At 43.2% G+C, this 21,483-nt stretch overlaps 1 protein-coding gene across 1 annotated transcript in view; it reads right to left on the reverse strand.

Moving 5' to 3' along the window:
* pde4dip (phosphodiesterase 4D interacting protein) overlaps window positions 1-21,483 on the reverse strand; it is a 545,686-nt gene that overhangs the window by 250,907 nt on the left and 273,296 nt on the right. The window contains exon 5 of the mRNA XM_078561344.1: window positions 7,656-7,732. Within this exon, the coding sequence (XP_078417470.1) occupies window positions 7,656-7,732 (77 nt within the window). The remainder of the gene's footprint in view (window positions 1-7,655; window positions 7,733-21,483) is intronic.

Raw genomic sequence — 21,483 nt, forward strand, 5'->3', positions numbered from 1 at the left:
AGAAGAGAAAGTCCAAAGAAGACCTTCTGGTTAAAGGAAGGACAGGAACCTGGGAAAAGGACCTGTTAAGTGAAGTTAAGAGTGAGGAGTAGAGAGAAAGGCTCCAAGCTTCAGATTTAAAGTGAGAACAGCCTGCAAGAAGCAAGAAAGTTCAAAAAGACAACTGAAGGTCTGTAACTCTTTGCTATGGGCATGTGAAGCAGTGGTGTACCATTAAGGCTAAGTTGGTGAGAGAGAGTGTGCATGGAAGACAGCTTGAATGCATGGAAGAGGAACATCAGAAGGAGAGTTTGAAACCCTGGAGGTGAACCCTTCTGGAAGGTGTCTGAGTGAAAATGTCAGTTTGGGAGAAGATTCCAAGGCGAAGTCCTGGAGAGTGGAGATTGGAATCCCTCGTGTGAAGGACGGAACTCAGTGAGACCGGTTGGCTCACGGTGTGACAGCGTCTGGGGGGTAGTTGAGGAGAGATCCATAGCATCTGTTTGGGGTGGCATCTGTCACTTGGTTTCAGAGTGTGGTGTGTCTGACCACAGGTCACCATAGGTTTACATGGACTGTGTATTTACTGTGAACATTAGAGCATAAGATAGCTTTTGTAACTTGTGTTATCCTTACAAATCTGTATATATCTGTAAAGGTGAAGGAGTATTGTAATATAGTTCATCTCTTCTTGTTGAATAAATATTTTATTCTTTTGTTAAGAGTTCATCAGCTGACCCCTGTGCCTCTGTTCAGTGGCTACTCTCCGCGTATCTAAACAAACAAAAGTAAAAGTTAGGATTTATCAAGCTGGGTTCCACTCTGGGATCGGGCTTGTCCAAGGGTAACCCCAGCTTAGATCATAACCGTGGCACTGTATCAAACGCCTTTTGGAAGTCCATACACACCATATCAATGGCCTTGCCGTCATCAACCCATCTCTGCTACCTCTTCAAAAAACTCCAGCAAATTAGTTAGGCATGATTTTCCTTTAACAAGCCCAAGCTGACTCTTCCGAATCAATCCACATTTTTCCATGTGGCTATTAATTCTATCCCAAATAATTGTTTCTATAAGTTTCCCTACCACCGAAGTTAAACTGACTGGTCTGTAATTGCAGGGCAGATCTTTACAACCTTTTTTGAACAAGGACATAATGTTTGCAATTCTCCAGTCCTCCGGCAGGTCCCCCGAATCCAGGAAATATTGAAAGATTATTGCCAGTGCCTCTGCAATTTCCACTCACTTCCTTCAATATTCTTGGGTGCATCTTATCCAGTCTCGGTGCCTTATCAACTTTAAGTACTAACAGTTTATCCAATACCTCCTCCTTAACAATTTTAAACTCTTTGACTGACTGAGTTTCCTCCTCTGTCACTATGGCTTGGGCAACATCTACCTCGTAGGTAAAGACAGATGCAAAGTATTCACTTAACACCTCAGCCATGTCTCTTGCCTCTATGTGTAGATCCCCTTTTTGGTTCCTAATCGGCCCTGCTCCTCCTTTTACTACCCTTTTACTACTGATGTGCTTATAGAATAATTTGGGGTTTCCTTTTATGTTAGCTGCCAGTCTTTTTTCATAATCCCTCTTTGCTTCTCGTATTTACTTTTTCACATCCCCTCTGAACCTTCTATATTCAGCTTGATTCTCTATTATATTTGCTACCTGACACTTGTCATAAGCACACTTTTTCTCCTTTAACTTAATTTCTATCTCCTTTGTCAACAAGGGAGCTCTGGATTTGTTTGTCCTACCTTTCCCTTTTGAGGGAACATACCATGACTGTGCCCAAACCATCTCCTCTTTGAAGGTAGCCCATTGTTCAGCTACTGTTTTTCTCACCAACCTTTGGTTCCAGTCTATCCGGCCCAGCTCTGTTCTTGCCTCATTAAAGTCTGCTCTGGATTGTTAACGATGTGTGGCTTGTGCACAGATCAGTCAAGCTATTTCCCTATCAGTTCCCCTGCAACTACTACCTGTTTCATGTCTCACATGACTGTAGCACAGACATTGGAGTTGTACATATCAATGCATGTTTGCTGCTGCTGGATCGGTGGAAGAGAAATTGCACATAATTCCATACTTCATGTGTGCCTTTCTACGTTTGGCTTCAGCTCAGGACTTCCACACATTTACAGGGCAGCTGATCTTGGCAGCATATGGATGATATAAAATGTGCTCCTGAATTCTGTAGCACCGTGCACTGACGCACTGACTTCCAGGGTCCCCTCAACACTATCTTTAAAAGATTAGTGATAAGCTTGCAAACACAAGAAGGAAGATTAAAAGTGACAATAATGAGAAACTAAAACATATACTGATGGCAGAATGGGGAAAACGAGCAACATCTCCACAGGTTCTGACAGAGCTATTACATGTATCATTCATCTGGTTTTGTCATTGACCTACAGCTTAAAATGTCAAAACTATAAATCTCTATTAAGCCAACTTAAAACTTCCATCCATATTAGAAAGGAGTGACTCTGAATTACTGCTCACAACAGTTCCACAAGAGGGTGCAAAAACCAAATATATCCAGTATATCCAGTGAAAAGGTTTTGTCCGTTCTAATTTTTAGGAAGTAAAACAGAGAGAAAATTTAAAAAACTGTTTAACACCTGAATCCTGAATTTTTTTTTTAAATGCAGCAATTTTTTTTGAGACTCAACAGGGCCTCTTCTGTGGTTTTATTTGGCTCCAAGGAGACATGCCTGGTGATAGGAGAGAAGAACCAAGTTGATCCTTTGTGACAGATGTGGCTATCCAATACCCAAGCCAGATAGATCTGCAGTGATAAAAGCAAAATACTACAGATGCTGGAAATCTGAAATAAAAACAGAAAATGTTGGAAAACCTCAGCAGGTCTGGCAGCATCTGTGGAGAGAGAAACGGAGTTAATGTTTCAAGTCTGTATGACTCGTCTTCAGATCTAAAGAGGAGTAGAAATGTGATAGATTTTATACTGTTTAAGGGAGGGTGGAGCAAGATAGAAGGTCAAGGATAGGTGGGAGCTAAGGAGAGATTGACAAAGATGTCATGGACACAAGACAATGGGAGTGTTAAAGGTAGTGGTAAAAACTAAAGAAGGTGCTGCTAGTGACATAAAGGTAAGATAGCAGCATGTGTTAATATTTTTATTTATTTATTTATTTAAATTTTAAAATTTTTTAAATACTTTTCCCCAAATTCCACCCCCCCGCCCCCAACCCCAGCAGGGCCATTTGTCACTCGTTTCTATGTTCTGACCCTTGTTCTGCCATTAACACATTCTGCTATCTTACCTTTATGCCACTATCAGCACCTGCTTTAGTCTTCAGCACTACCATTAACACTCCCTTTACCTTGTGCCCATGATATCTTCGTCAATCTCTCCTGAGCTCCCACCTGTTCCTGACCTTCCATTTTGCTCCACCTGCTCCACCCCTTCAAACAGTATAATATCCATCTCATTTCTATTTCTCTTTAGCTCTGAAGAAGAAACATACAGACTCGAAATGTTAACTGTGATTCTCTCTCTACAGTGTTGGTGCTGCCAGATCTGCCGAGTCTTTCCAGCTTTTTCTGTTTTTATATCCGCAGTGATTTTATGTGGAGACTCGTAAGCATGGTGATGTATTTCTGTATGTCAGGCATCCAGCTGACTAAACCATTTTCTTTCAGAACATGCTAAAAGATTCAAAATTAAACTTAGAGAGGAGCTCTACTGATGTCCTCAAAAGATTAACTTTCAGCTGAAATATGTGATGGTGGCTTGGATTTTGTAGTCAGTATTGCAGAAACAGTGGCTGTTGTTTAATACACTCACAGCTGCCCACAGACTTTCCATGGCTTCTGCATACCAACTTGAAATAACTAGGGAGCTATTTCAATGTAGTGTCCTCTACAGAAGGCGTATGATCTGTGTGAACAGGGCAAGCCACAGTGTGTCTCTTTAACCTATCATATTAAAGAATCCATACTGAGACATGCTGAGTCTAAACCAGGAAGTCTAAATAATAATATTTATTTCAATGTCAAATTATGTACAGAAAGCAAACTAAAAAGAGGGAAAGATGGGATTAAGAGAGAGAGAGAGAAATAAAAGAGTGAGAAAGAAAAAGCAATTGAAAAAAATCTCCACCAACAATTAAAATCTTAAGAAATGAGACTCTGGGGCAGGATTTTCCCGTCGGAGAGCAGGGGTTGGGGCCCACTTGCTGATGCGTAAAATGACGCGCGGTGACGTTGGGTGGAACTCCCAACGTCAAGGCGCCCCATTTAAATTTTCAGGTGGGTGGGGGCGCAGCAAAATCAGCCAATTAAGGCCATTGACAGAGTCATTGAAGTAATTAATGGACTTGTCCATCCAACCTTAAGGTTGGTGGGCAGACCAGGAGCCCTGGCGGGCTTCAGAAAAAGCATGAAACCTCATCTACGGACGGGATGAGGTTTCATGTAGGTTTTAAAAAGTTTAATTAAAGTTTTTAAAAAAGTTATGGACATGTCCCAACTCATGTGACAGTGTCACATGAGGGGACATGTCAGGGATTTTTTTTTTCTATTTTTAATATTTTTTATTGTAGAGCTGAACTCCCTGAGGCAGCACTTAGCCTCATGGAGATGTGTGCGCTCTTTCATGCGCATGTGTGAAAGAGCGCACTCTCGGGTTTAGGGACTCCCCCTACCCACCCACCACCCCCCCACCCGCACAGGGAGTGCACAGCGCTTCTGTGTGGACATCACACTGGGTGGGCCTTAATTGGCCTGCCCACATAAAATGGTGGCCACGCCTCTTGCACGCCCACACTTCAACTTCCCCACAATGGGGGGAAAATCCTGCTCCTAGATTTGTAAAATTAAATTTTCAGGGCCAAAGAGGTTGGTTGTCAGTGATTAAAACTTACTATGCTGTTAAAAAAAATCATTTGCACTTGAATGGGCGGTTATCTAGTAGGGAAGTACCGCAACTTGATACCCTTCATGCTGATAGTCTCACCGTTGTTCCTAACAAAAAATCCAATGCATTATTTTCACTGCAACAAACCTATCAGAATGTACCAGGACCAGGTAATATAATTATATACAATATTACTATATAACAGTCCACCAGATGGTGCTAGATTTTGTGTTATGGTACTTGTGTGCTGTGCAGAGATTTCTACATATATACTGCAATTAGATTACTGACTATAATTTAACAAAGCCCATCCCTCGAAGCCCAAGAGAATTGTGTGTTTTCATATATATAAACATATATATAATAAAAGACATGTCAATGCTATAGAGTAGTAGAGGTGGAATTTAAACAAATCCCCTTGTGTATTGTTTCTACATGCTGCCAAACTGAGCTTGCACGATACTGCGTGACAGTAATTGAAACTAGTCTCTCCACTGTACAGCTGTACCAACACATTAAAGGTGTATCTAAATTATAACTCTAGCATTTCTACTTTGGTGTAGAGCTAAAGTTGCAGATAAAACTCTGGATGCTGGGCAGAGAAAGAATTAATGTGACACTCCATGCAGAAAGTAGTCTCATACCAATCACATTTGACTGTACATGGGTCCAACTCCCATATAGTGTCAAGCCTAGTGTTTGGGATATAGAATGGAAGATCTGGGGAGAGGAATACAGACAAATCCATCCATGCTTTCATAATGTTTAAAACATAGTCATCGTGGAAGGAGTTGTGGGCAGGAGAATTGCAACTGGAGCCAGTCATTCTAAATGAACTGGAATGGATATTGGAACTATCAATATAATACTATTAACTGCAGTATAAATGCACAATAAAACAGCTGCACATTGCTGGACTGACTGGGCGTAGTGACACAACAAGCCTGTCCATTGAACTAATATTTAATTTGCTGAATTTCAGCACATAATCAAATTCTAGTCATCCACTGGATCATAAATTCTGACTGGGTGGTGAGATCGAGGTGGACAAGGGGAGGGCAGTGAACTTAAAAGGGAGCTACTAGGTGAGAGAAAACCTAATGGATCGGATTAAGTTCTGGGCTTCACCTGATGCCCCTGTATGGGAACCCTACCAGAACACACACATTATTAAGTTTCATTTGGATTTCTGCCTCCATCAACTTTCCACATTTCCATAATCTAGCTAATAGCTAGGATGAGATTTTGAGGTAATATCTGACCACCTTCCTACAGACAATTAAACATCAGAGAAATGTTGGAATTTGGATTCATAATCAGTTGGTACCTGTGGAAAAGTACCAACCCTGGCATAAGTCCTTGCCTGAAAGAGAGGATGGGAGAAAGATACACAATGCAGGCAGAATGGTTTATTTTGACAGTGAGATTCTTCAAGCTAAATAGCATTTCAAACAAAAATGAGTGACTGCCACTCCTAGTAAGGGGCACTCAGCAAATTTAAGTGTTGCAAGTGTTGCATAGCAAACTATTAGTACGGCAATTTCAAAGTACCAGCTCAGTCTAGTGGACTAGATGCAGGGCATAATAGAGTACCACATGCTGGATTGGGATGCAGGTGTCAGTTCTTTAGTCTTTAGACAATATGTGTGCCCCCTATCCAGTGTTTTACAGTTCTTAGTTTCACTAAGCAACATGTGCAACTTTTTTTAATGCAGACATCACAATTGTCAGAAACAAGAACAATAATGTTCTTAGTGAATGTGATGATTTTAAATTTGCAAAAATCCTACACCCAGTTGTTGCAAATCCCTGTACTCTGATGCAGATCTCACAACTTATGAGCCCCTGCTCCAAAAGAACTTTGAAAAAACATTGGACTACATCACCTGCTTCTACAACACAATAACTCTGTAACTATAATGGCAAATGCTTTCCAAATATGACCTTTCAAACCACTTCAAAGCTACTTTAAAAAAGCACAGATTATGTATCCCCACTCCAACTCCAATCTTTTCATCTAGGTTAAGTCAAATAGTTGCTGGAATCAACTCTCACTCCAAAGGCTCCAAGTTCAGATTAGTTGTTGTCACAGTGTGGATGCTGGGAGAGGAGGAATTGCTAGAAGATGGGCAGGTGTATGCCATTTCAGACAGGGAAGTGAGAGATTTGAAAGTTGATGAGGTCTTTCCCTCCCTGGAATTTCACCATTAGTAAGCTAATTATGCAGGGTTATGATTGTGATCACAAAGACACTTTTACACAAATTGGAAAGAGAAAAGCATAGCTGCAGGCAGGATTGAATAGAGAATAATCCTGGTAATGGTAATACAGGGACGAACTGGAGCCCTGAAAGATTTATTGGGATTCTCCCAGGAAAAGGGGATGGTGCTAATCATAAAGTACTGTTTACAGGGGTTCTCAGAAAACCCGCAAACCTCCTATACAGGTAGTTCGTCCTGGGGAAGATCTTCACACACAAGCCTCTGATAGGCAGCAGAGATGTTAGCTTCACATGATAAACAGATACTAGGTAGGTCTGCATAAATCTAGTAAATAATTTTAAACAGACATTTATACAAAAGAGTGTATTTTACACACTCCAGAGTATTTCCTTAAACAAAAGAAGAGCACAAGCAGGTTTTTCCTCCAATTTTTCAAACTGGGATAGTATATGAGGCAGATTGCTATTCCAGACAAATGCTACCTCAGTGGAAATAGTCACTGAGTTACTTTACAATAACTGTAAACTTTAGCACAGGCACAATGATTCAAGAGGAAGCAGTAAATGTGACTTACGAGGCTTTCTCAAGCAGCTCAGTTTTTTCATTCAGTTCTTGTTTCAGGCTCTCCACTTCTACCTTCAGCTCGATGTTCTGAAAGACAGACGACTTGGTGAGTGTCACAGCTTTGACAATGATTCAGGCTAATGATTTGCTGCAGCTCAGATCTGCTCAGAACATGGTACTTTCACTGCCTCTGGGATTTTTTTTAAACACAAACTGTGATTTGCCCAGTAAGCATGGAAGATATGTTGCAGGTTGATGCACTGCATCAAATCTGTTGCTCTATTAATGACCTGGGACAAGACTGTTATGAATGGAAGGTGACAGATATGAAAATAAAAATTCAACTTTATAAAGAGAGAAAAAATGATTTGCATTTTTAATCACACCTTTCATAACTTCGGGACATCTCAAAGCACTTTACATCCAATTATGTGAGGACACCATTGTAATGTTGGAAACAGGAAAGCCACTTTCTGAAGAGTCAATTCCCACAAACAACAATAAGATAAATAACCAGATTAGCTGTCTTAGTGATGTTGGTTGAAGATTAAAGCTTGTGGGAAAACTACTAGACAAAACTACAAGGACAACATTAATTTTCACTTGGAGAGGCATGGATTATTAGCGACAGTCAGCATAGTTTGTTAAAGGCAAATCATATCTGACTAACCTGATTAAGTTCTTGTGAAGTAACAGAGAAGGTTGATGAAGGTAGTACAGTAGATGTTGTGTACATGGACTTTCAAAGGCATTTGATAAAGTGCCTCATAACAGACTTATTTAGAAAATAAAAGGACATGGTATTAAAGGGATGGTGCTAACTTGGGTATGAAATTGGCTAAGGGATAGGAGGTGGAGAGTAGTGTTGAATGAATGTTTCTCTGACTGGAGAGCAGTATGCAGTGGGGTCACCAAGGGGTTGATGTTAAGACCACTGCTTTTCTTGTTATATATAACTTGGACTTGGGTGTGGGGAGTACAATGTTGAAATTTACAAACAACACAAAGCTTGGCAATATAATAAATAATGAGGAGGATAGTAGCAGACTACAAGGATGCAGAAAGACTGGTGAAATGTGCAGACATATGGTAATGCAGATAGGTGTGAAATGATGCATTTTGGGAGAAACAACATGAAAAGGCAGTATAATCTAAATGGTACTACTTTGAAGCGGGTGCAAGAACAGAGGCACCTGGGGGTGCATATTCACAAATATATGAAGTAGGCAGTTAAGAAGGCATATGGGATTTTTAGTTTTGTAAATAGGATACAGGTACAATGTTTCAAAACTGGCAACTTTGGGACTGAGGCCATGCCGGATTTCAGATCTTGCCACATTTTGGGTTGGGCAACGGGCAATTTGGGTCAGGCCAGGTCAGGTGGGGTCAAGGGTTGCTCGGAATGTGGAAATAGACTAGCACACGAAGCAGCAAAGTCGAAAACTGGTCAGGCTCCACACTGCACCAATGCAATGCCTAGCCAAATAGTCTAATTGTTATTTTTTTTCAATTGCTGTAAAATTGATGGATGGCACATTATAAAAATGCTCGTTTTTCAGACAACTCCTGTTCTTGGACAACCAGATTTGAGCTACTGTATTGTGATTGAATATAAGCAAAAAAGTCATGGTATATTTTTACAAATCACTGGTTAGGCCTCAGGTGGAGCATTGCGTATAATTCTGAACATCGCACTTTAGGAAGAAAGCAAAGGCCCTGGAGAAGGTACAGAGGAAGGTTACCAGGATGACACCAGGGATGAGGGAGTTCAGTATATGGAGAGTTTGGAGAACCTGGGATCATTCTCCTTAGAGCAGAGGAGGCTAAGGGGAGGCCTAATAGTGTTACTCAAAATTATGAGGGATTTTGATGGAGCAAATAGGAGAAATTATTTCTTCTGACAAGTGGGTTGGTAACCATAGATTTAAAACAATTTGGCAAAAGAACTAGTGGGGGGACAAGAGGAGAAATTTCTTCACACATTGGGTTGTTAAGATTTAGAACACACTACTGAAAAGGTGATGGAATCAGATTCCATAGGAACTTTTAAAAGGCAATTGGACATGTACTTAATGAGGACTAATTTATAGCATTGTGGGAATAAAGCTGGATGTGGGACTAAACAGGACAGCTCTTTCAAAGAAGTGGTGCAGACTTGATGGGTCAAATGGCCTCCTCCTGCTCTATAAAATTCTATGATTCTGTCCTGGGACACTTTTCACAGAAAAACTTTCCTGCTCTTCTTTCAATAATGCCATGCAATTTTTTATGTCCACTTGAGAGTGTAAGAGGGCATGGGTTTAACTTTTCACCTGAAAGATAGCATCTCCAACAATACAACGCTCCCCTAGTACAGTACTAGAGTGTCAAAGACCAAGGGGGCCTTATTTAATGCTTTGGGAATAGTATTTCTACGGTGCTCCTTCTACTCTTAATTTTGTTGGGGTTGGTAGAAAATCAAGGGGACATGGTGTAAAAATGCCAAAGTTACCGCAGACGACTGAAAGACTCCCCACAGAAATGCCAGATAAAAAGGGCACACCCAAAACATTAACCTTTCATTCTCTTTCACATGGCGGGCCTTCAGTGCATTTACATCATTTTCTATTACAGTTCTGTTGGATCTTAGTCACCAGTTCGTTGGATTATGTTTGCACGCTTGTTGTAAGGGGTGGCTGAGTTAGTACTACTGATAAATTTGAGTAGCAGACACTTCATAGGTAGAAACTCTGTGTTTAGTTACAAAGGTTCTCAGCAGTAACCAAACATGTGCTTACATTTCAAACTCTACCTCTACACTCTGCAAACTATTAACTACTGACTACGGACTACTAACTACAGAGGTAGCCCACGCTACTCTGCTATTGGATACTAAGATCATGTGATCTTCCATTCTAACATTCTTCTTAAAGGTATATTACACATCAGACTACCACAAGTTCTTTGTACACTCTTTTTTACTCAGACTTTTGCTCTCTCATTTAGACTTTCTCCATTGTTGCTTTTAATGCTACTTTATATACTTGTAGTCTGGCTGACATTTTGTGAAGTGCGATACAGCCCTAGGGAAAGTTATTTTCTCTATCCCTACACCCAGTCCTTCTGACTTTACTTTGCGACGTGGGGAAGGATGGGGTGGAGGGGGGCTGCTGTGGGGGTGGTGGGGGTTGGGAGATTGTTGGTAGAACCAAGTTCACAAGGTGAGGCTGAGATTTGTATCAAGACCTGCACCCCAATAGTCAGATACCTTACCAACAAGGTTAAATAAAAACTGCAGCGAAATTTGGAAAACTCCAACTTGCTTTGTTATGCTCCTATAAGAATATGTGCTTGGTTTGAAATCTGAAAAAAAACTAACATTTATGGGTGAATAGTTGTGCAGTCTTGGGTTATTGTGTTCAATGAAGAATTTAAGTGCTAAACCCTTGAAACCTCATGAAAATTGGGATGGCGATAACCCAAATATTGTCCAAGTCACTAACAATTGTTGACAGCGTAAATTTTATTTTACTGCCCAACTGCATAACTGATCTCAGTTATCCCTAGACAGACTTGCTGTATAATCCCCATCTTCGGGTTGTAGACTTTGGTTGAGCTTGGTGAAAAAAATTTCCTTGAAGTAGACAGAATTCTAAACATCCTGACAATCCTTCACAAATATCCCTTGTATTAGAAAATGACCATAATGATCACAATGGAGATTTCAAAATCTTTTGCAAATCCAGGAATTACCTCTGCCATCCTTCTTGAAATCAGCTTGTTCAACAACCGCCCATATCCCCAGGATTCTACTTGGAACTTACTCGGCAACTCATAGGTCGAACTCACTGCGCTGTCACTGTAGCTATTTTTAAGATTACATTTTTTTTGCTGTTGAATGTAAGCAGTATATTTAATATCAATCATGGGCCAGAATTTTCGTCGGGTGTCATGGTGGGCGAGGGGATGACAATATGGCGACAAGGCCAAAAATTGGTTTTACGCCGTTGTGAAACCAGCTTGCGATCGTCTGCTCCACCTGTCAATGGTGGGCCATGTTTCCCGTCACCACGTCGGGAGTGCCATTTTAATACATTTGCATCTAATTATTAGCCCTGCTCGCCGGAATCATCCCTCCAAAATGCATCATCTGGGCACATTGGTGTGGATGCAACTGTACATAAGCAATGTTCACCTGGTGACCTGAACTTCTAGAGGAACCCGCTGGTAAGTACACACAAACTTGCACAGAGCTTGCAAGCATCGCCCGCAGAACATCAAAGAAGAGGTACTGCGGACTCAGTGGGGGGCATAGGCAAGTCGCTTTTTCCCGGCTGGCTTTCAGTGCAGTGCCGAGGCAAGGGCTCCAGTGTGGGTCAGGGTGGGCGGGACGGGGGTCAAGGCAGCACAGACTGAAGGAAGAACACAGGCACATGCTGGGCGGTGGCATGGGGGGGGCTATGTGGGGGGGAGGAGGGTGGGAGTGAAGGAAGCGGCCTCGTACTTGGAAAAGCTTGTCAAAAGTGAGCATTTTTCCACAGCTGAGGCCGTTCAGCTGCAGCTCCATTGACATGCTCGGAGTCAGGCATCCAAAGGTTTTCTGCCCACTCAAAAGCATGAAAGTGCCACCAAATACTCCAGAACTTTTTACCCCTATGCTGCAGACTGCAAATTAATATGCAATTTTGGAGGCAGCGGAGCAATTGGCCGACTGGGCAAGTTATAAAATCCCATTGTGAAAGGTGGCTATGGTGCAGTCACTGGTGGAGGCGCTCAGAGACCCTTGCAATGTCTTTATTAAGGTTTGGACCAGTTTCCACCATGGTTCCAGCTAACAGTGCAGCCTGGCAGTGCAGGTTAGGAGAATGCCTGTGCCTGAGTGGAGAGCACAGCATGCAGTCCAGTGGCCGAAGCTGTTGCCATTTGGTTAAGTGGAGTGGGGCAGAGGTGGGTGGGGTTTCGGACAGCCAAGAAGCGCACTACACACTGGCCATCTAAGTAGTGGCCAGCACTCGCCTGCATGCGTGAAGGTACCTTCAGACTTAACCAAGAGAGGCCACCTTTGCTAACCCACGCGTTCTCGCTTTGATCCTGCAGGAGGCGAACATCAGGATCGAGGAGCCTGATGATTTAACAGTCTGCCTCATGGCTTACAAGGAGCAGAGAAGAAGGAGAGCGCATGAACGAGCCTGGCTTGGCAAAGGGAGAACACCTGCCTCAAGATGAACAAGTGGTAGGGCCTGCTACGCATGCATCTGAAGATCCACAGAGAACTGTTGCTCGTAGGCAACTTGCTAGACCCAAGGTCTAGAGATGGCGCCTGTCATTCCTGCAGACGAGTGACAACTGGTGTCACCGAAGGCTGCACATGCCTAGGTAACTAGTCGGTCACATATGCCACCAGCTGCAGGATTTGGCATCACGGGGACATGGAGGACATCCACTGCCTGTGGAAGGGAAAGTGATTGTGGTGCTCAATTTCTACACCAGTGGTTCCTTCCAGTGCTGCACAGTGCGGGATCCTGCAAGCCTCCACGCACAAGTGTATCCAGGAGGTCATGGGCGGCATCTTCATGAAGGCACAGAACTTTGTGTATTTCAGCTGGGAGCAGGAAAGCCAGGAAGCAAGAGCACTGGGATTTGCGGCGATCCATGGTTTTCCACAGGTGCAGGGTGCCATTGACTGCACTCATGTGGCACTTAGATCTCTGTGGCAACAGCAGTCAGCTACGTCAACAGCAAGGGCTTCCACTCGCTGAATGTTCAGCTGGTGTGGACCACCATAAATACATCCTACAGGTCTGCCTGCGATTTCCAGGGAGCATCCACGTCTCCTACATTCTTAGCAGATCTCAGGTACCTGACATCTTCCAGGGTGCACAGATGCTACAGGGTTGGCTCCTTGAGGACAAGGGCTACACCCAGAGGACATGGTCCGTACGGCTGCTTCAGACTGCAGCAGAGCGACAGTATAACAAGGCTCATGTTGCGACACAGACTCTGGTGGTGCAAATGATAGGCATTTTGAGGTTCCAGTTCCTTGACTGGTCCAGTGTAGCACTGCAGTACAGTCCACCGAGGATGTTGTGCATCATCTTAGCTTGCTGTGCACTACACCACCTAGCACTGCAACTGGGGAAGGACCTGGCTGAGGAGGAGATGGAAGAGCTGCATGTCTCCTCTGATGAAGAGGACATTGAAGGGGATGAGGGTGATGAGGTCCTCGAAGGCGAGGATGCTGGCGATGAGGCCATCACACTGGCCAGATGAGGCAGGCGCGCTTGTGAGGCACTCATAGCCGTAAGATTTGTGGAGGATGATGATGAGATGCAGTGAGGACAGTCCTGCCATCCTCACCTTGCATCTGTGAACATTTAACTCCTGTGAGGCTGATGGCAGTGCACATACCCTCAGTGCTCAGGCTCATGTCATGGAGACGCAGCAGAGGCCCTAATAGTCACTAAATTCCAGGAAGACGATGACGACATGCAGTGAGGACACTCCATAGATCTTCACGTTGCTTCTGTGAATGTCTGACTCCTGCCTGGCCGAGGGCAGCTCGCTTGAGCTCTGTGATCAGGGTCATATCATGGAGACGCAGCTGTGAAACTTTAAATGCACCTGATCCTTTGTCCACCTTCAGCACCGGACCCCTGCAGCAGCACACCATCACCGGACACGGATGCTGAAAAGATAGGGGCCAACCCCAACACAAAATTGCTGAGAGCACACAGAGAGAATGACAAAACTCTATGACATCTGCCCACGACATTCTGGCAGCACTGACAAGCACCATCGAGGTACAGGCATCACTAATGTGTCCAATGAGCGTGAGGCCAGACCATCACTTTGGTCTGAAGGTTACACACCGCACAGGGAAGAGGCCCTGGACTGAGACACCTGCCTTTATCTTGCACAGGAACAAGGTTTCACATCTGAGTGGCACAAACACTGCACACTGCTCATCATAAAAAGGAGTCATAGGCAAGGAGACATTCTTGGGAGTTTATTGACAATAGTGAATACTATGTACAAGTGATTAACACCTGTGCTAGGCTGTGCAACCACATCTTCTTAACCTTCCTAACCCTGCCGCTATATCTTGGTGCTCAACCAACATCCACAGTAGAGATGGAGGCAGCTGGGTGCTGACTGCTACACCCTGTCTGTGATGATCTTGGTGGGCGTCCTCTGCAGGGATGGCCCCTGCTTCCTTTTGGGACCTGCTGTGTGGCAGTGGCACCCTCCTTGACCTGTGGAGCTGGAGCTGCTGGGGTCACAGGAAAAGGGAATTTGGATGGGCCAGATCCTCCACTCTATGGGTGCTCAAGGGCCTGATTGACTCCTTGAGGAGAAGGGGAAGCTGGAGTGAGATCGAACTGCCCTGCGCCTCTTTCGCATTGACATTGTTGGAGGCCAACTATGGCGTCAGGGATGGAGTTTGGCCTGCATAGCAGCATGGGACCAATATCCTGGACCAAGGTCTCCGTGGCGGCTGCTATCCTACCAGTGTTGGCATGCTGGCACTATAACCACAGACTTGAAGGTGGATGGACTCCTCCATTGTGTCTTGCAATCTGAGGAATGCAGTGGACATCCCTTCCTGATGTTCCTGAGCTTGCCTTTGCAGCTCCAGCAACTGAGGTCTGACCAAGTCCAGAGGCACCTCATCTGACTCGGACTCAGCAGATTTCGGGCCTCCAGTGGCCCTCTGAGTGCTGGAAACCTGGTAAGTCCCTGTGTCCGCCTGCTGTGGATCAGACAGTGTGATGTGCTCAACAAATTGTGACCCCAAGGCTACTCCAGAGCTAGGTCCCACCAAGGTGTGTATCTCTGCGCTGGTGGAGGGTATGGGTGAGCGCTGTGACGGGTCTTCAATTAGGGTGTCATCAGATTCTTCTTCTGAGGTGTCTGCAGGGCTTGAGTTGAGGAGCTGGCTTATGGACCCCTCGGCTATTTCCCAGATGTGCCTGCAAAAGCAAGGAGAGATAATTAGTGCATGGCAGTGGCCTGTGAAACAGGACACAGCATGATTGACTGATGGATGTTGCACTGCTGGATCCTCACTTGGTTGAGCACCGCCAATCATGAATGGTGCCATGGATGAGATGAGGACATGATCCGCAGGGCAGATGAAGGTGTGTGTGAGAGAGTGAATGATCATGGCCCTTGAACTGGCAGTGAGCAAGATTCCTGTATGTTGGGTTTGTGAGTGTGTGAGTAGAGAGTGATGAGAAGAGTGACTTATCCTGGCGGCATAGGGGATATCATTCATCCTCTTTCGGCATCGGGTGGCTGTCTTCTTTTGCAGGGCATTGGCGCTGAACACCGCTGTCACTGCCCCCCATGCTGGAATGGTGACCTTGCTTGCTGGTCTTCGCCCAGACTTCATGGTGGGTCTCCACTGCGTCCAGTAGGTGCCTGAGGGAGGTGTCATTGAGTTTGGGGGCAGCATGTTTCCTCCCTTTGGCAGCCATGATTTTGCAGCTTCCGATCCCTTAGCGAGTGCTAGCTCTGTGCAGGGGCACTCTTTAAATATGGCACCCGGAATACCGACGGCCTGAGGTGGCACCCGGAATACTGACGGCCTGAGGTAACAGCGGGGCGGACAATCAGAGGCTGCCTCACCAGTGATCCGGCATGTTTCCTGGGAATGCATTATTAATCTGGGAGGACGTGCCGGGAATTAGATATGATGTGAAAAGCCGCCATTGTGGCTGGCGAGTAAAATGTCCTTTGTCTCACCCGCTACCGTACTTAGTGCAAATCTGGGACGATTCCACCCTTGGACTCTGACATGCATGCCTCCTGTCCCTTGCCACACTAGGCCACCAAAATTGCTGGGCAGCCTAAACCATGGCTCTCAGATACCTTGTCCATTTCAAATTAATATGGTGCGCCACATGTTAATCTTCTGTCAAGCAAATGGAAACATGAGAGGTTGATGTGAATACTCGGTAGAGATTATAATAGAAGTGCATTACGGTCTACTCTTCTTGCTTCGCAGTTTGGCTAACTTCATTTTCTGGATTTTTATTTTGCACACTTTTCAATGTTGCCATTTTAATTATGTTAGCTAACTCAAATTACTGACTAATTCAAATTTTTGCATTTGAAAATGACATTCAATTATCAGGGGCAGACTGTACATACAATCACTACTAGAGCTCTTGAATTTATTAACACCCTGCTTTTACTTATTCCTGAGCAGTGAATAGTGACTGAGCCCCATTGTTAGTCCAAACTCTCACAGATAATTTGTTTCAGGGATTGAAGCCAGCGATCAGCTTCTATATTTAGGTTTGTTATCCCCTTGACAACAGCTCCAAGAATAAACCCAACTTTGCATGAACATGGTGCATGGCTCTCCCATTGGCTGGCAGCTCCTGAGTATGAGGCAGATTTTGTAGCAGGTCAGTAATGAACCTGTTACCACATTCATCATACTCACTGCTCACGCAGGAGGTGTGCAGGAGGGAAATACTCTTCCCGCAGCACTTAATGAGAAAGAAGAAAGGAGGAAAGAACTTGTATTTATATAGTGCCTTTCATGACTTCAGGATGTCTCAAAGCACTTTACAGCCAAATAGTTCCTTTGAAGTATAGTCACTGTTGTGAAGTAGGAGACTTTCTGTCTAGTCTTTTTCTTCCCGCACCTAACTTCTAATAGCATTGATTCAAGCTGGAGAATGACTTTATAGATGCTGGCAGCCTTCTACTACTTCATTCAAGTGGTGATTTTCATAGGTGAATGTTGATAGGATATTATACAAATGAAGGCATTACAACTGAGCCAAATGCTGCCTTTGCCTGGCAGATAACTGTGACCCTGGCTGATTTTTCTCCTTCCCAATCCAGGGGTACTGAGTTCTATTATATCCCTACTACTGGCTACCAGCATGAGTCCATTGACAATAAACATCACATATGTTGAATTTTCACATATCTACTGATTATCCTGTGGTTTTTGACAGAAGGAAAAAGTTCTAAGGTGAGTCCACCATCCTCCTCCAAAGTATTATAAAGAAAGTAACATATTTTTATATTGAGTAATTAATTAATTACCAGGGAGAAGCATCATTTGTTTTTCCTTCTACACTACAAGGAGCCTCTTCAATGAGGCAGAAGGTGGAGGTCTGAGATCAGGCTGCCTGATTGCCTACTCTAGCATATTAAGAACAACTGGTAACTGGATCATGCTTCTCATATAATTGAAATGCATCACAGTGCTTAATGAGGAAAAGGGTTGCCACTGACTAGGGTGAGAAAGAAGTTATGGGGGGAGGGTATGAGGGAGAGGAGACCAAAGACATGGTAGCAAAGAGTCTTTAGGGTGATTTTTAAGGGAACTTTATTGAGGATCTTTTACCCATATTACATTTTTCTCCCACCCACCCCATCATGAATAGACCACTGATCATTCTTTACTCCAAAAGGTGCAAACAGGTGACCTGCATTAAGGTTTCAGCCTAAATAATATCTAAAGCAGTCACTAGGACATGCACAAACAGTATCCACGGTGATTGTATTTCTGATTGTTTCTTCTACTGTGAAGAAATTGGTACTGAAATTGGTAAACCTGCAGCATTTGGGGTGTAAGTTCCTGTTTTATCATGATATATGTTGTGACACCAACCTGATGTACCAATGTGTCACATATTAATGAATGGAGACTATGGTGTAGGGTCCAAAGTAGGGTTGATGCTTTTTCCCCAAGTCCTGAATTAAAGAAGGAGCAGGACAAGGGTGCAGGAAATGTGATTGTAATTTGAGTTTTCATGTTTTCTTTGACTGGGATGAAAATTGATTAGAAAACCTCAATAGCATTAACAGAATAAATGACATGGTGAAGAATAGGAGGGCCAACATTGCTCCTTCACCCAATGCTAACTAAAACAAATTGACTGATCACTCATGTCATCTGTTGCTGTAGGACCTTGCTATATGCAAATTGGCTGCCATATCTGCTTACATGGTAACAGAGATTACACTTTGAAAGTAGTTAATTGGTTGTAAAGTCGTTATAACATCTTGAGGATATGGGAAACTGTTTTAACTTCTTCCTTTATTCATGAGCACCTAAAATGCAGGCGCACTCTTGATGTAACCCTTTGTTTAAATGTTGCATTAATGTGTTAGCCAAGATTATTCATTCCAGTAACATAGGATCAAACTGACAACCTTCTGACTGAGAAAAGTGTATTGGACATTCGTTCAATTTATACACATATCTGCATCACATGCGTTCATGCTACCCAATAACACAATAATTTTTCACTTGGAGATAGTGACAAAATACTGAAGCAGACCAATGTGTCCAGGCTATACCCACTGAAAATAAACCACCTGGATTCACAGCCTATTTGTGGCAGAGTTACAAAAAATAAACTACCTTCATAAAAAATTCTTATAAATGATCAAGTGTACATTCTCAGTTTTAATATATAAAACAACTAACGAAAACAATCTACCACAATAGTTGCAATACCTTTATGACTCCTAATACCTTATGAGACAGTGGGCATACTGTGACTTTCCTCTTATAAAATGATCCAACACCACCCAACCCCCTCCATTAACATCGTTGTTCGGTTTTTAATCTTTACCTTGTTGAATAAGCAGGAGCTTGACACATAACCTAACAAACAACGTGACAAACACTTAATAGGATGGCAATATTTTTTAATTATTCCCCAAGATGGGGAGAGTGCTTAGATTAATTTGGGTCTGAGTCAATGAGACTTGTGTGCAAAGCAGACAGGAGGGAATTTAACTCACAGTGGGTTTCCTATGAGAAACCACGGAAGTTAGTTTCTGACCCACCTGGTGGCAATATGAGGCCATGGCAATTTTAACAGCTGGGCCTCATTATTATGCTGCTCTTCCACTTTCCATCTGTTCTGGGCGGAGAGTTGTTTCTGACCTCACAAAAGTTGGCATGCGTATAAATGTGAGGAAGAGGTTCTAGGAGGATTTCACAGGAGGGAATGTGGTGGGGGCTAGGATGCGTGCCATGGGGAGAAGAGTCCAGAACAGGTCAGAGTCCTAACCTTTCCTGTAGGCACAGAGAAGCTCCTCCTGGCCTCAACAAAGGAAAGTAAGCAACCTTACAGGGTCTCTTCACATCTCCAGCCTCCTCAGGCCTGCTCAAACCCCTGTTAAAATGCTATTGGAATTAGATTAATGATCATCGGACCCCGTTCTGAATATGTCAGTTAAGATCCAAACTGTTTCAGGTGGATGCCTTTACCACCTGCTGAGAAGAGCAGGTTAAAATCAGACATAGAGAAATCCAGGCAGCCCTCCAGTGAGTAAGTAACCTGGGGCATTTTAACTGCCCACCTGACTAGTAGGGTTAAAATAGTCCCAGAATCTCCACAGGTTGCAAGGGACCTGACACAATTACAATCATCTCCACAAAGCCAGAGATTTACGTATGTAGCCACCACACCACTGGGAATTGGACACCCATGCAGGACACATGAACGTCAACTAGTTGCCAATGAACTGGTTCATGCATAGCTACCAAACGAATAGGCATATTGACAGCTAGACCACTTAACCACTGTCGAAAGTGAATGAATAGTCAAAGGAACAGAACAAAAATGGAACTAAGACATAAAACTATTACAATTGATACACAAGACCAATTTTTAAAACAGGGCAGGAGTCAAGGGTGCAAAAGTAATTGGGGGGCCAGGCGAGATGCCTCTTGTGGTAAGCAAATTGGGGAGTGGTGCAAATCTATTAGTAAATTCTGCAGATTTGCAACTCATGCCTTATCTTTTAATCCAGGCCTTATGGGCCTCATTTACATGGTCTAACTCTAACTCACACTTGAAGCTGGAGGGAATGGCATCACTGTCATAATGGGACCCTGGCAAGATAAGTAACCATTTTGGGGTGGGGTAGGTCCAATTCAAATGCTTAGATGTAACAAAGCACACTAACTGTATAACTTGTCCTTCACTGTAATATTCTAACAGAAGACATTACCTATGAATACCAAGAAGCCATGCAACACATACTGCCTGTAACAAGCGTCACCTTGCTTATATTCTGTGATCTATGTTTTATAATTCTCTCATAACCATGTAAAGTACCATACCTATAACAAGCCTCTCACTTTAACATAGATGGAGCATGTATACTCCCCACTATAGGGAATTGAGATAAAACAAATCTGACCTCTTGTGCATCTCTCACTCCCTTCACTCTACCGTGCCTTCAATTGTATAGGCCCTAAGTTCTGGAATTCCCTCTTTAAACCTTGCCACCATTCTTTAATACCACCTCAAAGCTTACTTCTTTAACAAAGCTTTTATTCACCCTTGCTAATGTTGCTTTCTTTTGCTTTTTGTTTAATCACCCTTGTGTAAACTGCCTTGGGATTTTTTCCTACTGTAAAGGCATCATATAGATGGAAGTAGTTGTTAATCCCCTCTTTTTATGCACTTTTCCTATAAAGCTCACTGTGGAGCACACATCTGTGCTCAACACAGAGAATTGATATCAAACATTCTCTTTATTTTCCTACATATACTGTCATAGTAAATCCGAGCATTACTCATTTCTATTGTAATCTGGTTTCCGAGCAAAATGCTGCTAATGGATCATATAAAATATAATCTTTAACATGTACTTTAAATGGTTCCTAAGCATTATTGTTGACAATGGTTAGCTTTTAAAAGGTTTCTTCAATTCTGACTCCACTGGGCTATATTAGAAATTAGGGTCAGATCCAAGTTCTTCCCTAAACATCTCCAACTCCCCTTCCTTAAAATCGACCTCTTTGACCAAGTTTTTGGGCACTCTTCCTAATATCTTGTTTTTTGGCTCAGCATCGTTCTTTTCAAGTA

This window comes from Cetorhinus maximus, chromosome 17 (assembly GCF_964194155.1).
Source record: "Cetorhinus maximus chromosome 17, sCetMax3.hap1.1, whole genome shotgun sequence".
In the NCBI taxonomy this organism is placed as follows: domain Eukaryota; kingdom Metazoa; phylum Chordata; class Chondrichthyes; order Lamniformes; family Cetorhinidae; genus Cetorhinus; species Cetorhinus maximus.